General features: G+C 57.6%; 1 protein-coding gene across 1 annotated transcript; it reads left to right on the top strand.

Moving 5' to 3' along the window:
- Positions 1-1,804: 1,804 nt before the first annotated feature.
- Hmx1 (H6 family homeobox 1) lies at positions 1,805-5,297 on the top strand. Its single transcript, XM_045161183.1, has 2 exons — positions 1,805-2,201; positions 4,651-5,297. Exons 1-2 carry the CDS (start codon positions 1,805-1,807, stop codon positions 5,295-5,297), a joined length of 1,044 nt encoding a protein of 347 aa, XP_045017118.1.
- The last annotated feature ends 8,275 nt before the right edge of the window (positions 5,298-13,572 follow it).

A 13,572-nucleotide genomic window follows, 5' to 3' on the forward strand; every position in this document is an offset into this window, starting at 1 on the left:
ATATTTCTGCGAACAAATTGGGGTGCTAATTTCTCCCCCTTCCCAGAGCCCTGCCCCTTCTGAGTGCCTCTGACCGCGGACACTGCGGGGAATTGCAGCGGGACCCTTGGCTTCTCCTGGAGAGAAGCAGTCTCTCCGTTATGTAGCCAGCTCCCTGTTATGGGTTCTTTGGGCCCAAAAGAGATGTCTGCAGTCCGAAAAGTCCACCTCCCGCCCATGTCTCCAGACCTGGGCATCAGAGGTTCTTCCTGGCAGCCGCCAGAAGGCCAGCCTAGGACTTGCACCGCAGAAGCAATGGATGTGCGGCTGCCCGCAGCCTCATGGCCTCGCTATTTCCCGCCTGTTCTTGCTCTTCCCTTTCCCAGGACAAGCCCAGGGCCCCGGGGTCGGAATTTCAGCCTTGGGAGCCACTTACCGTCTGAGGAGTTTCTCCTTGCCTCACGCCAGTTTTCTTCCCTGGAAAATGAGGCGATGCTCTTCCACTGTGGTTGTTCCGAAGATTGAGCGAGACAAAAGTCCTGGGCCTGAGGCCTGCCTCACGACACGCGGCTGTGGGGCTCCAGGAGGCTGAACGAGCCGTTCTGGGATAACCCACTCGCGGGCGCACGCACAAGGATCTGTTGACTCGGCAGTCACCCGCTTACAGCGGAAGAAGAGCGCAGCTCCGAGGGCGCGGCGAGGCCCTCTGTTGTCGCACCCCTGAAGCAGGAGGAGACGTCCCAGTCTTTGCAGACTAAGAAACAGAAGCGCGAGGTGGGATGGAGACTGTCCCCGAGAACTCTTGCCCTAGGCAATGGATGGGCCCCGGGCTCTCGCCCTCTTCCACGCGGACGGGGTAGGGAATAAAGGAGCAGCGAAGGCGCCCGCTAGAGGGGACCGGCTCCCACTCCGCGTGATACCTGCGGGCTGGGGCAGGCCCTGTGGGGAGGGGTCATCCCCTTACACACCGACACGGAGCCTGGAACGCGAGCTTTCTACATTAGCACTGCAAGCATATTTTATTACGTGTAAATATTAAAACGTGCCACATTTCGCAGCCCGGTTTCTAAATCCCACACGGTGTTTTTTAAGTTGGAGATTGCGCTGCGACCTGGCCTGTTCTGGTTTCTTACATGCGCACACATACACACGCACACGGACACACGCACATAACCGCGCGCACGCACACATGCACACACAGTTGCGCCGTGTCCCACTCTCTCCCCACAGCGCAGTAATTACGGCTCTCGCCACCCACGATTGGCTACTCTAGTCCCCACTGGACCCCGCAGCCAATAAACAACCTCCGAACCGAGGTCCCGCCCACTCCACCTCCCCCAGCGCGGGTGGCTCGGACCTAGAGAATGCATCACGCGGGTCCGGACGCGCGCGATCTCCCGGACGCCCGCCTTTGGCCGCGCCGCCGCCTGTGCACAGGGTACGGGCGCGTCTCGGGCCGTGGCCGTTCTGGGGGCCGTCGCGGCGTCCCTGGGGTAGAGCGCCCCGCCCCTGGCCCCTCCTTCCCGCTCCCCCACCCCCGTGGGGCCGGCCTCGGGCGGCGACTGGAGCGGCGACCTGAAAGGCGAGCGAGGCAGCTGCCTGAGCGGCTGTCCGCGCGCACCCGCACCCGCTCCCGCTCCCGCCCAGCCCAGCACGGCGCGGAGGCCGACGCCTGCCTCGCGGGGCCCGACGCCCGCGTCCGGGACCGTGGCTCTCCGGGGCAGGCCCGCGCGTGCTGCTGGGGTGCCGCACGCCACCATCCCAGCGGAGACCGGGATCCCGGGACCCTCAGGAAACCCCAGAGCCCGACGGGCCCTCGGCCGCGATGCCAGATGAGCTGACGGAGCCCGGGCGCGCCACGCCAGCCCGCGCCTCCTCCTTCCTCATCGAGAACCTGCTGGCGGCCGAGGCCAAGGGTGTGGGGCGCGCAGCCCACTGCGACGGTGGCCGCGAGGAGGAAGAGGAGGACGATGACGACGACCCAGAAGAAGAGGACTCAGAGCAGGCGCGGCGGGGACGGCTTCAGCGGCGGCGACAGCTTCTCGCAGGCACTGGGCCAGGCGGAGAAGCGAGGGCCCGGGCACTGCTCGGGCCAGGCGCGCTGGGCCTAGGTCCCCGGCCGCCCCCCGGCCCCGGGCCGCCCTTCGCCCTCGGCTGCGGAGGCACAGCGCGTTGGTACCCAAGGGCACACAGTGGCTACGGAGGAGGTCTCAGCCCGGACAGTGAGTGAGGGCATTCGGAGGGGTGGACCGGGCGCGGGGCCCTGCTTCCTTCCTCCCTGTGCATTCTCCAGGTGACTTCCGGCTCCTTGTGCCCCTTCTGGGTCTTCGGTGTATCCGGGTGTGCGTGGTGAGACACCCACATAGAGCGCCTTGTTTGGATGGTTTTGGAGACTCCCTCTGTAGGGCAGAGACCAGAAATGTGTGGCACATGTCGCAGGGCCCCTGAGGTTCTAAGCAGCAGAGAAGTGCCTGAGAACAGGAAATGACAGGCAAGAGAAGGGAGAAGAGTGAAGTTGACCAGGCAAGAGAGCAGATGTGAGTGAGGTTGGGTGAGCTGAAAACAAAAGGAAGAAGAGGGCGAGTGATGAGGGTCCAGAGAAACAGACTGGAAAGATGTAAAAGAAGTGAGAGAAATGACCAGGGATGGATAGAGAAGACACAGGAGAGCAAAGGACTTAAATAGAGGGAGGGTGAGCAGGGAGGCCACTATTCGGGGCTGGATGGTAGAGGACCTTCTTCCATAACATCTGTGCCCCCAAAACTTCATGGCCTGTACTTGCTGCAGCCAGGGTCTAGGCCTCCCTCTGGATCTTCCCAGGTCCCACGCTGTGCCTTGCAGAAGGAAGATGATTTTGAAGTCCCCAGTCTACCCCAGCTTCTTTTCTTCCCCACCCCCAGCCTTTGTTTTCTGCAAAGGACTCAGATATTGGGGAATGGGTGTCTCTCAGTCTTCTTGCCTGGGAATCATAACCTCTCCAGAGAGTTCTTAACTCCTTTATGGACCTGCACTTTAGAGGGAGGCCCCTGAGAAGACCAGGAAAGGTATTCAGCCTTTCCTGAGAACCCAGCCCCTCTTTGCTAGCTTGCCCCTAAACACACAGCCTGGGAAGCCACATAAGGACAATCTTATCTGCTCTATCTGTGATCTACTTGGGTGTGTAGGACCATAAGTGGCTAGGGCAGTAAGTGGCATATGACCCCTCTCTCACGTGTTACTCAGATCACACCCTTCCTGGTGTGGAGTAACTAACTCCCTTGCAGAAAGACCCAAGTTGACGAGCCCTGAAGGTCTGAAGCTTCTTTATGTAAACTTAAGCAGGGCCTCTGAGGTCTCCTGACACCCTGATTCCACATAATCCTCCTCTGGGGGTGATTCTGAAAAGGCTCTTTCAGGGTGCCATTTGTTCCCCCCTCCAGTTGGGCCATCCCATAAGCCTCCTTATTTCGTGTCATGCGGGTTTAGGGCTCCCAGTACAAACCAGAGCACACAAGCATGTTTAGCACATCACAGCAGCTCTTGAGCGTTTGTAAGTCTGCTGATTTGGGGTCCTATGGGGATGAATGCAGGGACCCCACAGATCTGGTCACACACATACCATCCTGCCCCATGACTTCTTTGCACGCATTAAAAGGGCACACAACATGGGAACACATGCTTTCAAGGACACCAGGCAGTCTAGCCATGTACCCAAACCCACCAGTGTTTGCACACCTTATATAGGCATGCAGACACACATACTGGGGCACACCCACGTCTGCCTAGGAGTCAAAAGCCTTTGAGGGCCAAGCCATACTCCACCTTGACCTCTGATCCATCTGCCAGGCAGGGGGAATGCTGGTCTGGGTTGGCTGAGGGGCTACCTTCAATCCAGAGGAGTGCCAGCGTGGCACCAGCTGGCATCCTTAACTTGACAGAATCATTTGTCAGCCTCGAGTTTTGTACTTGGGCCATAAACCTAGGGCCCTTTGCCGGACCCCAACCTCCAAGCCGGTGCAGAAGGTACTTGGGACGGGGTGGGAAATACTGTGGACTTCAGTCTTCCTCCAGGCTCCTCGGGAGCAGGATTCCCACTGCGGAGGACCTGCCTCTGGGGTATCTGGGTCAGGAGGTCCACAGTATGGGGCTTGTGCTTGAGTTAAGAGGAATTGTTTGCATTCGTTTCTCCTTTCTGTAAGTTGTTTCCTTGCATGCCAGTAGCAACATTTGGCACAGGCTCATTCTATGTGTAGAAGGGTCCTTTAGGTTTATTCCTAGGCCTGTGGGCTTGGCCCCGCGGGTGTCAGTGGTGGTGGTGGGGTCCCACTTGTTTGCCACATCTCCCGAAGAAGACATCTTTCCTTTTGTTCCAGGGTTCTTCAGGCCTTTTGTAAGATTGTTGGAGGTCTGTGACTAGGGACAGAGAAGTCAGCCTGCTTTTTGTGTTAACATTTTTGTTTTTTGTTTGTTTTTTCTCCTCTCCCGGTCCTTTGGGTGTGTAGTACCGCGTGTTTGCAGCTGCTCTGGTCTTGGGGTTCCCCTTCTGCCCACTTTTGCTTCTGTCCTGCCCTTCTCTGCTGGATGCCTGAGCCCTAGCATGGAATCCCAGCCTGTGGCGGCTGTGTAAGACCTCCAGGTGGGGAACAGCGGGTCTTCTTAGAACCGACAACTATGCCCCTCTCCCCTCTGCAGCCAGCGACCGGGACTCTCCGGAGACCGGCGAGGAGATGGGCCGCGCTGATGGCGCCTGGCCACGGGGCCCCGGGCCCGGAGCGGTGCCGCGCGAGCCGGCGGTGCAAGGCCCAGCAGCCTGCGGGGAGGAGGCGGCGGAGCTGGCCGAGGCCCCGGCGGCGGCGGCGGCGGCGGCGGCAGCAGGGGAGGCTCGTGGCGGCCGCAAGAAGAAGACGCGCACGGTCTTCTCGCGCAGCCAGGTCTTCCAGCTGGAGTCCACCTTCGACCTGAAGCGCTACCTGAGCAGCGCCGAGCGCGCGGGCCTCGCCGCGTCGCTGCAGCTCACCGAGACACAGGTCAAGATCTGGTTCCAGAACCGTCGTAACAAGTGGAAGCGACAGTTGGCGGCAGAGCTGGAGGCGGCCAGCTTGTCCCCGCCGGGCGCACAGCGCCTCGTGCGCGTGCCGGTGCTCTACCACGAGAGCCCGCCGGCCGCCGCCGCCGCCGCGGGGCCCGCCGCCGCGCTGCCCTTCCCGCTGGCGCCGCCCGCCCCTGCGCCCGCCCCGCCGCTGCTCGGCTTCTCGGGTGCGCTCGCCTACCCGCTGGCCGCCTTCCCGGCCGCCGCCTCCGTGCCCTTCCTGCGGGCGCAGATGCCCGGCCTGGTGTGAGCGCGCGCCGGCCCCTCCGCGAGGTCGCTCGGGCCTCGGAACACGCTCGGGACGGTGGCGGCGGGTGGAAGGGCGCAGCGCCCGCCACGACGTACCTCAGGGCGGCCCGGGCGTCGCTTTTGGGCAGCCGCTCCAGAATGTACCGGAGGGCGGCGACGGGGACTCGGCCACAAAAACAACTCGCCAGGGCAAGGGCGGTGCTGAGCAGCCGGGTTCCTCGGTGCCCTTGGCACATGAACTCTTCCTACAAGCTGGCGCAGGAACACCAAGGTGACTGTCCCCATAAACCGTGCCCCCAATACAAAATGTCCATTTACTGGGACCGTGCAGGGACCCAGCCAGCAGGCCAGCCGGAGGGCTGTATCCCCCAAGCCTAGGCCTCCATTCTGACTGGGACTTCTCTCCCAGGTGGCCTTGGTTCTCTTGGGTTAGTGAAGACTTTTTTTTTTTTTTCCTGTGAGGAATCTTCTTTGCATATGGAATAAAAAGGGACGTTTTCTGGACAGTCTCACTGCTGTGTGGTCGCTGGGGCAAGGATTTCTCTGGTAGCAGGCTGAAGTGCGCTGTCCCTACCAATGCTGACCAGGGCCATGGGGCAAGGAGGCTGAGCCTAGGACAGATAGACTAGGTGGACAGGAGCCATCAGTTTCTGCAGGCTGGGCTCCTAGTCCTGTCCTGATAGGGAGACCCAGCTGGATTTCCTGGCCCAGCAGTGGGAAGTAGGAGTGACAGTGTGCGGTGAGTGAAACCCAAAGCCACAAAGCAGGTGAAGACAGGACCCCTTGACCGGTTTGTCACAAGAGTCTGTGAGGGTGTGTGTCTGCTGCCCTTACCCGCTCCTGGGCAGAGTTGGGGAATCTGACCATTTAATACCTTGGAGCCCCAAAACAAACAAACAAACACTGGTTGTCTCAGCAAGAGATGGACTGTGCTGACTCCTGCATCCGCCTTGACCGGAGTGCCTCTGCAGCCTCTGTGCTGGGGGGCTGAGCCTGCTCATGTATGCCCAAGGAAACTGCTCTGAGTTTCTTGGATCACCCTATCTCCACTAGCCCCAGTCCCACTACTTCTGTGTGCAGATAAGACTGCCCTGTATGGGCAAGGGGTACTTTGTGTGTTTTTGAGCCCAGTGGGAAGAGATTATTCCAGGTTTGAAGGAGTCACACCTATAGCAGAACAGAACTTTCATCTCTTGCCTTGCTTCATTGGGAGTAGACATCTTCCCCTTCTCTCCCCAAGATACCTCACAGCTGAAACATGCAGCCACCTAGCTACACTGGGCCTGGGGTACCCAAGGTGGTGCCAAACAACCTAGGAGACCTGGAGGGAGGGTCATGGGGTGTATGTGTGTATTCTTCAGCTCCCACTCTGGTACAAAGAACTGATTCCCAGTGCTGAAGCCCAGCTGTCCTCAGCAGCCAGTGCTGCATGTGGGGCCTCCTCTCCCACACCTGCTGCCCCCAGTCTTCCATGCCAAATGCATGGACATTTTGGGAGACTCTTTGGAGGGGACATTGGTCCTTGGCCAGAGGTCTCATCTCCCAACTAGCCTTCCAAATCAGGTCTGTCCTTCTGGGAGTGGTGTGCAAGCTTTCCCACTACTTTGAGCTACCCTTAACTGCTTTTCTCAGCAATAAGGCCAGAGCTTACATGGCTTTGTTTAGGAAACACCACACACTTCAATGAGATGAACTTGGAATTTTCAAATATTTTGGATCCTGGTCAGTACACAGGGAGCATGGGCTGTCCCCACAGACCCTACTCCACAGACTAGGGACTGAGCAGGCCCACCTTTCCTTTATTCTCGTTTCCCCCACTGTGTCATCTCCATCCCTCGGTGTCTCTGGCTTCTGTTGCTTTTGTACTGACATTATCCAGCTGTAGGATACAGCACTGGCTGTTCTTGAAAGGACCTGAGTGTGACCAGCTTCACTGTGGAGGTCTCAAAACAGTACAGGTCCCTTGCAGTCATGATGGCCTCTCTTTGCCTCTGGTCCTGTGTTCAGAAAGGCTTCCTGCCTGTCTTCCCTGTGGTGGTGAAGATGGCAATGCTGCCCTCACTGCCAAGGTCTCAGTTTAGCACAGGAACATCCTTCCCAACCCCCTTTAAGTGGAGCGGATACTAGACCCAAGACATGGGTTTATCACTATGACAGAACCACTTTATTCCAGTTTCTAGCTTATTTCATGGAGCTGAGGTCACATGGTAACAGTAAAGGGCCTCTGATCTCTGGGCACAATGATACCACCAGAGTGAATTTGGTGAGTCCCCTTAGCAGCCTATATATCTGTACCAGAGCCAGGTTGAAAGATCCCAGAGAAGCCACCTAACACCAGGGAACACAAAGAGCAAGGGCCCTGTGGGCACTCAGTTTGGAATCTTACCCTACCCACAGGAGAAACAGCTAAGACGAGGCAGGGATTTTGTAGCTGGAGAAGAGCTGTGTTTTTCAATAAAATTAGTGATGTTGGGCAGGAGCCATCTCCTGGGCCTCCATGGCAGGGCTGGACATCCTACAGAAGTGAAGTGGTGTCCTCTGGAGCTAGGAGCAGGACCTTGTGATGGTGCAGGGGCTCCAAAACAGAATTCATTCTATCAGGCTCCTTAAGTATCCATAAAGTTCAGGAATGCTGGGTGTGGCACCCAGGGTGGCATCATGGCATAGAACTGATGTATAACACACAGTTCCCAAGTCCTAGAGGGCCCTGAGACAGGCCTAGGGCTCTAAAGCCCTGAGCTCCAGCAGCATTGATTGCGGGCACACCTCGACGCGTTGGCTCCGCTGCTGGCAGAAGATGAATGGCTTCGATCTGTCTCCACCACAAGACCCCCTCCCATGGTTCCTCCCAACAGTCCTCCTTTGCTAAGTAAGGTCCAGCTGCAGACACTCTGACTCTGTCTCTAGTCCCTGGCCCATGCATATCTAACAGGCTTTGGATACCCTGACTCCTGGCCTCAGAGTGGACCCAGCCTTACTTGCAAGAGGCAAGCCTTGTACTCTAAGCTTCAGTTTCCCCATCATGTGCATCAGGCATGGACTGATTCTGTAACTTGTACCCTGTTTTAGTATTCTCTGTGAAGTCAACAGGGTCCCATCCCGGACAAGGCACTTGCAGTTAGCAGCCAGAAGCTGGGAGCCAGGAAGCCTCAGGCCAGCCCATCTTCCCAGGTGACTATCCTGCCATTAGGATCACCAGTGGCCAATCCTGGTTAAAAGCAGGGAGTACCAGGCAGACTCTATTCATCTTGCCTCCTCCCAAGTCACAGCAACTGGTGGATGCTAGGGAATCACCCTTCTTCTAACTGTTGGCCCCATTTCCACCTAAGCACCCAGAGCCTGACTGCCACCTAGCAAAATGTCTGAACCTAGATAGCCCTTCAAGTTACCAGGTGTCCTGACACTCATCACCTGGCTGCTGAGGGAGGAATTGCCCTGGAGCCTAGGTTCTGCACCCACCCAGAAAACAGCCAGCCCAGCTGCACTGAGGCAAAAGGGACTTCTCTATTTTTGTCTCTCTCGAAGCGTCTTTCTGCCCCCATCTAACAACCTATGGGAAAAGGGACACCAAGGCTCAGAGGGAGCATGGATTCAGGGGCAGAGGCCACAAGGACGGTAGATAGAGCTTGGCAAGGCCCACGCCCTCCATGGCTCCAAACCACATCTAGGTGGCTGTTTCTGGAAGTTCCTTCTTCCTGCCCTGTCCTGCTATCTGCTGGGTCCCATCATGTGAGAATTCCCTTTGCCACACTGCCCCTTGGGAGACCTGAGCACCCAAACTGTCTTTCTGCGGGGACCTGTGGAAGTGGACTCCCAGCCTTTTAAACTCTACAGGCCAGGAGTACTTCTTGGACCTAGTGGTCTCCAGGTGTCCTAGAAGGCTTGGGTGTCCTGGAAGGAAAAGGAGAGATGGAGAGATGGATGTCTACTCGCAGGTGGACCCAGTGGTTCTCACAGCACCACACCTACTCTCAATCTGCAATACCTGTCAGGCATCAGGACAAAAAAGCAGAAAAAATGAAGGTTGCACAGGGTTTGTGGACTCCATGGAGAGGGAGAGGGAGGAAACCGCTCTGGGGGTCCTGCCTCTACTGCCTTTTTGTTGTTACAATTATTATAAAAATATTAGTGCTTTTAATTATTCGGACACTCAGAAAAATCAAAGCAGAAATCAACTGTGTGCATTAAAGCCAACTGCTTCAGAAGGTTAAACCAGTCTGATTATCCGGGACTATAATTTGTAGCTGGACTGTTATCTTAAAAAGTTTGAAGTGCATTTGTGTACTTAATAGTGAAATGTCTGTGATCTTTCCTCAAATATGGCAGCGAAATGAAAAGGACACCAGAAGAAACTAGATTAAGAGCCAATGCTTGCCGAAGAGGCAACACGCAGAGGTTTAGCTCAGCCTCTTTACTTGGTTTTCTATTTTAAAACTTCGAATTATTTAAGTAGAAACATAAAGGGGAGGGACTGTGCTCCTAATGGCTGACTCTACCTGGGGAGGGGACACTGTATTTGAATCAGATTTATTTTGACCCTATCTTTACCTATGTCCAGTTCACACCCAGCCTTTTTCATTTTTTCTTAAATTTCCTGCTTAGTCGGAATCTGATCATTAGAGCTCATTTTATTTGTCTGTACCACTATTTTAATCTCAAACCTCCTGTATTTCCACGAAGCCTCCCAAGTCTACATACAGCCTTCCTCCTGTGGTCCCAGCGCCCCCCTTTTGTATTTCCACCCTACCTACAGAAGAGGCCTCGGAGGCCGCCTTGGAACGCAGAAAGGTGTGGAGGGCAGCGGCTACCATCCCACCGAGTTCCACCCCACAGTGTGGTCTGGGATCAGGAGGCCTCCGGGTTCCCGGGTTGGGGTCTTAGGTTTCCTTGGAGAGGAGCCGGGGTGAGGCGGGGCGCTCCGGGAGACTCGAGAAGGGCGGTGGAGATGGAGGAGTGCTCCAGCCACACTGGCCGCCCCGATGCCAGGCGACGGGCCGGGAGTGCGTTGGGGCCCCACTCGGACACCTCGGCCGGGCACTGGGCTCCGGGAATGTGCAGCCCAGGCGCCCAGCTCGCTGGCTTCTCAGTTCCGGCCAGCCTCCCCTTTCCCCGGTGTTACCCCCGGATGCGCCCGGCCTCCCTCTGCCCGGCGCTGGGATTCTCCCGCGAGCCCATCCGGCCCCTCCGGCCGCGGTCCTCCGTCCCAAGCACGGCTCCGGGCTGCGACTCCTTCCCCTGCACCGGCCGGGGAGGCCGCGCACCCTTCGGCTGAGGTCCTCGGCCGGCAGGTGAGGTCTCGACGCCGGGCCCCGCGGATGCCCAGTCGGGAGGGGCAGAGCCCGGGCCGCGGCAGCGTCTCCGCGGGTCCCACACCCTCCTCCCGCCCTAGGCGTGCGTCGGCGCTCTCCGCCCGGCCTCCCGGGACACGGCGGCTCGCGGCCCCGCCCCGACCGGGGCGCTTCCGGCCCCTCCCCCGCCGGCCCGCGCCCCTGCCCCGCCCCGCCCCGCAGCTCACCTGGCGTCGAGCAGTCGGCGGCGGGCGGCCCGCGCTCCGCCCCGCGCGCCTCCCGCTCCCCGTCCAGTGCGCGGTCCGTGTCCACTGGCTCCAAGCGGCCCAGGCGTCCGGACTCCGAGGGGGCTGGGGACTGAGGCCGGTAAACGTCGAGGATGTGAATGAGAGGCGGGGAGTTCAAGGGTGCTGGTGACGGCCGCGCTCGCAGTGACCCTGGGCAGGGGTGGGTGGGAAGGGGGCGCGGCCTGGCCGTTGGACTTTGCCCCCCCCCTTTCCGTCTTCCTCCCAAGGAGAGGGGCGCGGGGCCTCTGTGGAGCGCTCTCGGTACTGGGTATTGCTTTGCATAGCTCCTCCTCACTTAGGTCTCTCGGAGACGCTTTTCCTGGGGTGGGAACAGAACCTCATTGTTGCGTGAAGTCTCCACTACACCAGGAAGGGGATGATGGTTTTATGCATAAGGATTCCGTACCATTTCACAGACCAGATGACTCCTGGAAAGCAGAGGCTGTGCTGAGATTCCTTTAAAAGGGCAACTGAGGGAACCACTGGCCCACCCTCCACCCCTCAAGTCTCCCACCCCGTCTTCCAGAAGCGTCTCCACACAAGACTCACATATTCATAACCTATACGAGTCCCACCCTGGAGTACCTTTTTCTTCCTTTTCTAGGGCCCCAAGGAGATCTGGGACCCAATTGCAACCTGCAAGGGTTGGCGCTGGAAGTCCCAAGCCTCCTCAGATCTGGGTGGGGCTGACTGGCAGATTGAGATAAGGATATGAAATTGGCATGCTGATTGATTTTGGGTGACAAAAAGGGTTATGCAAACATAGTTACCCAAAGCCCCTTGTATGCTAGGGGCAGTCCTGGAGGTGGAGATACTCTGAATAACCCATTTCCACAGCTACCTCCAGGCTCTTGAATGTGGCCTTGGCCTGCCCATTCTCCAGAATGTTTCTCAAGAAAGGATACAGGCCACATCCCTCCTTAAAAGGAGTAACCCAGCAGAGGGGTCACTGGGCCGCTCTTGTGCAGAGTGGAGAGAAGGAAGGAGTGGAAGCAGGCCTCTGATAAGTTCACCCACAGTGGGTGGCGTGGGGCGGGAGCCTCTGCTCGCCCATCTTAGTTTCACAGGGTTTGGTGGAAGGATGCCCTACAGACCCAACCACAGGGCCTTAGCTCGGGTCCTTTCTGGGCTTAGTGTCCTTAATGTCAACGTGGGACTGGCTGGGAGAGCAGCTTGGCCCCAGCCTAGATCTTGAGCTCAATGAGGGCTCACTCAGCTTGATGGTGCCTAGCTGGCAGGCTGTCTTCCTCTATCTGGTACTGATCTCTACACAGGCTTAGAGGGGCAAGAGCTGGCCCCTGGAGACTCACAACGTGCGTAGTGTCTCCTTGCTCGCAGTCCCCAGCTGCAGCCCCTTCCTTCTGACCCCTTACACTTCCTCTGAATCGTCCCTTCTGTCTGGCTCCCCTATCTTGGCTTCTCCTCCAAGGCGCGGCCACTGTCCCAGCGGGGCTAAGTCGCCCCTTACCCAAGCGGGTTTTTAGGTTGTGCCACCACAGCGTCCGCACATCCGGGCCGCTTTCGCTTTGAGTCGAGTTTGTTCTGAAATTTCACAAATCCAGTTACCCCCCCCCCCCCGCACCACCACCGCGAGTGGACAGCAGCATCGCCCCTGCCGCCCCGCCCCGCCCCACATTGATCCCGAGTCTCACAGCCCAGCACATTAGTCCTAATGGTTTCGTTGATGATTCGACTTCTTTTCGTTAAGAGCCATCCCTGGGCCATTGGCCGCCGCTCCTCCCGGCTGCGCCGAAGCTCCGACTCGCCCTCGGGACCCGCGGCCGCAGGAGACCCGGCGCTCCGGAGCCGGCGCGGCGCGGCGCGGCGTGGCGTGGGGGAGCCGGCGGCGGCCCGGGACACCCTGGAGCGCGACACGCTTGTCCCAGGCCCCGGCCAGCCAGAGGCGTCCGCAGTCAGAGCCGCGACGTGCCTGTAGCGGGGGAGCCCCGCGCCCTCGCCACCCAGCTCCGGGCGCGCTGGGACCCGCCTGGTGCCCGGCAGCTCCGTCCTTCCTGGGCCTCGGCCGCACAAGGAAACGCTGTTAGTCGTAGAAAAAAAAAATCTCAGAAAAACACAGGCAAGGCGGTGGGGGAGGAAGCGCCCCAAATGAAATAGCAGGGGAGTTTCCTCTTTCAAATGTATTTTTATTTTCAAGATGCTAGGGATGGAACTTGGGACTTCAAGCAGGTTAGGCAAGCACTCACCACTGGACTACAGTCCCAGCCTATGTTTTCAATGAATTCATTTATTTAATAAAACAGGAAATGTTCTCATTCGTTCTACATGTCTTACATATGCGGTAAACGAGTTTTTTTAAGCTTTAATTTTAATTTCCTACTAGAAACATAGGAAACGGGTTGTCAGGATGAGGAAAACTAATGTATCATGGGAAGGTTCCTTCCAGGACTTTAAGGTGGGAGCTTACCTCTAAAGACAAGCACATTTTATTAGTAATTTTTGAGGTTATTTTTGGGGGGTCTGGCTTCTGGAACTCGAGATCTTCCTGCTTCACTTCATGAGTGCTGGATTTACACACATCACCCTGGTGGCAAATAGATCTTAGAATATGGAGCGTTCTAGCGTTTCTGTAAACGTACACACGCAGTGGCCATCACTCTTCAAGTCTTTTAATCTTTTTTAAAATAAAGAAAGGAACATTTCCACATGGATACCCAGAAGATTAACAGAAACCAAGAAACCA

The sequence above is a fragment of the Jaculus jaculus genome, chromosome 11 (assembly GCF_020740685.1).
Source record: "Jaculus jaculus isolate mJacJac1 chromosome 11, mJacJac1.mat.Y.cur, whole genome shotgun sequence".
Taxonomy (NCBI): domain Eukaryota; kingdom Metazoa; phylum Chordata; class Mammalia; order Rodentia; family Dipodidae; genus Jaculus; species Jaculus jaculus.

Bases quoted from the DNA above. Each gene is read 5' to 3' on its own strand.
- Hmx1 (XM_045161183.1), top strand. From the start codon at position 1,805: ATGCCAGATGAGCTGACGGAGCCCGGGCGCGCCACGCCAGCCCGCGCC. The intron at 2,202-4,650 runs GTGAGTGAGGGC...TCCCCTCTGCAG, and splicing joins AGGAGGTCTCAGCCCGGACA to CCAGCGACCGGGACTCTCCG.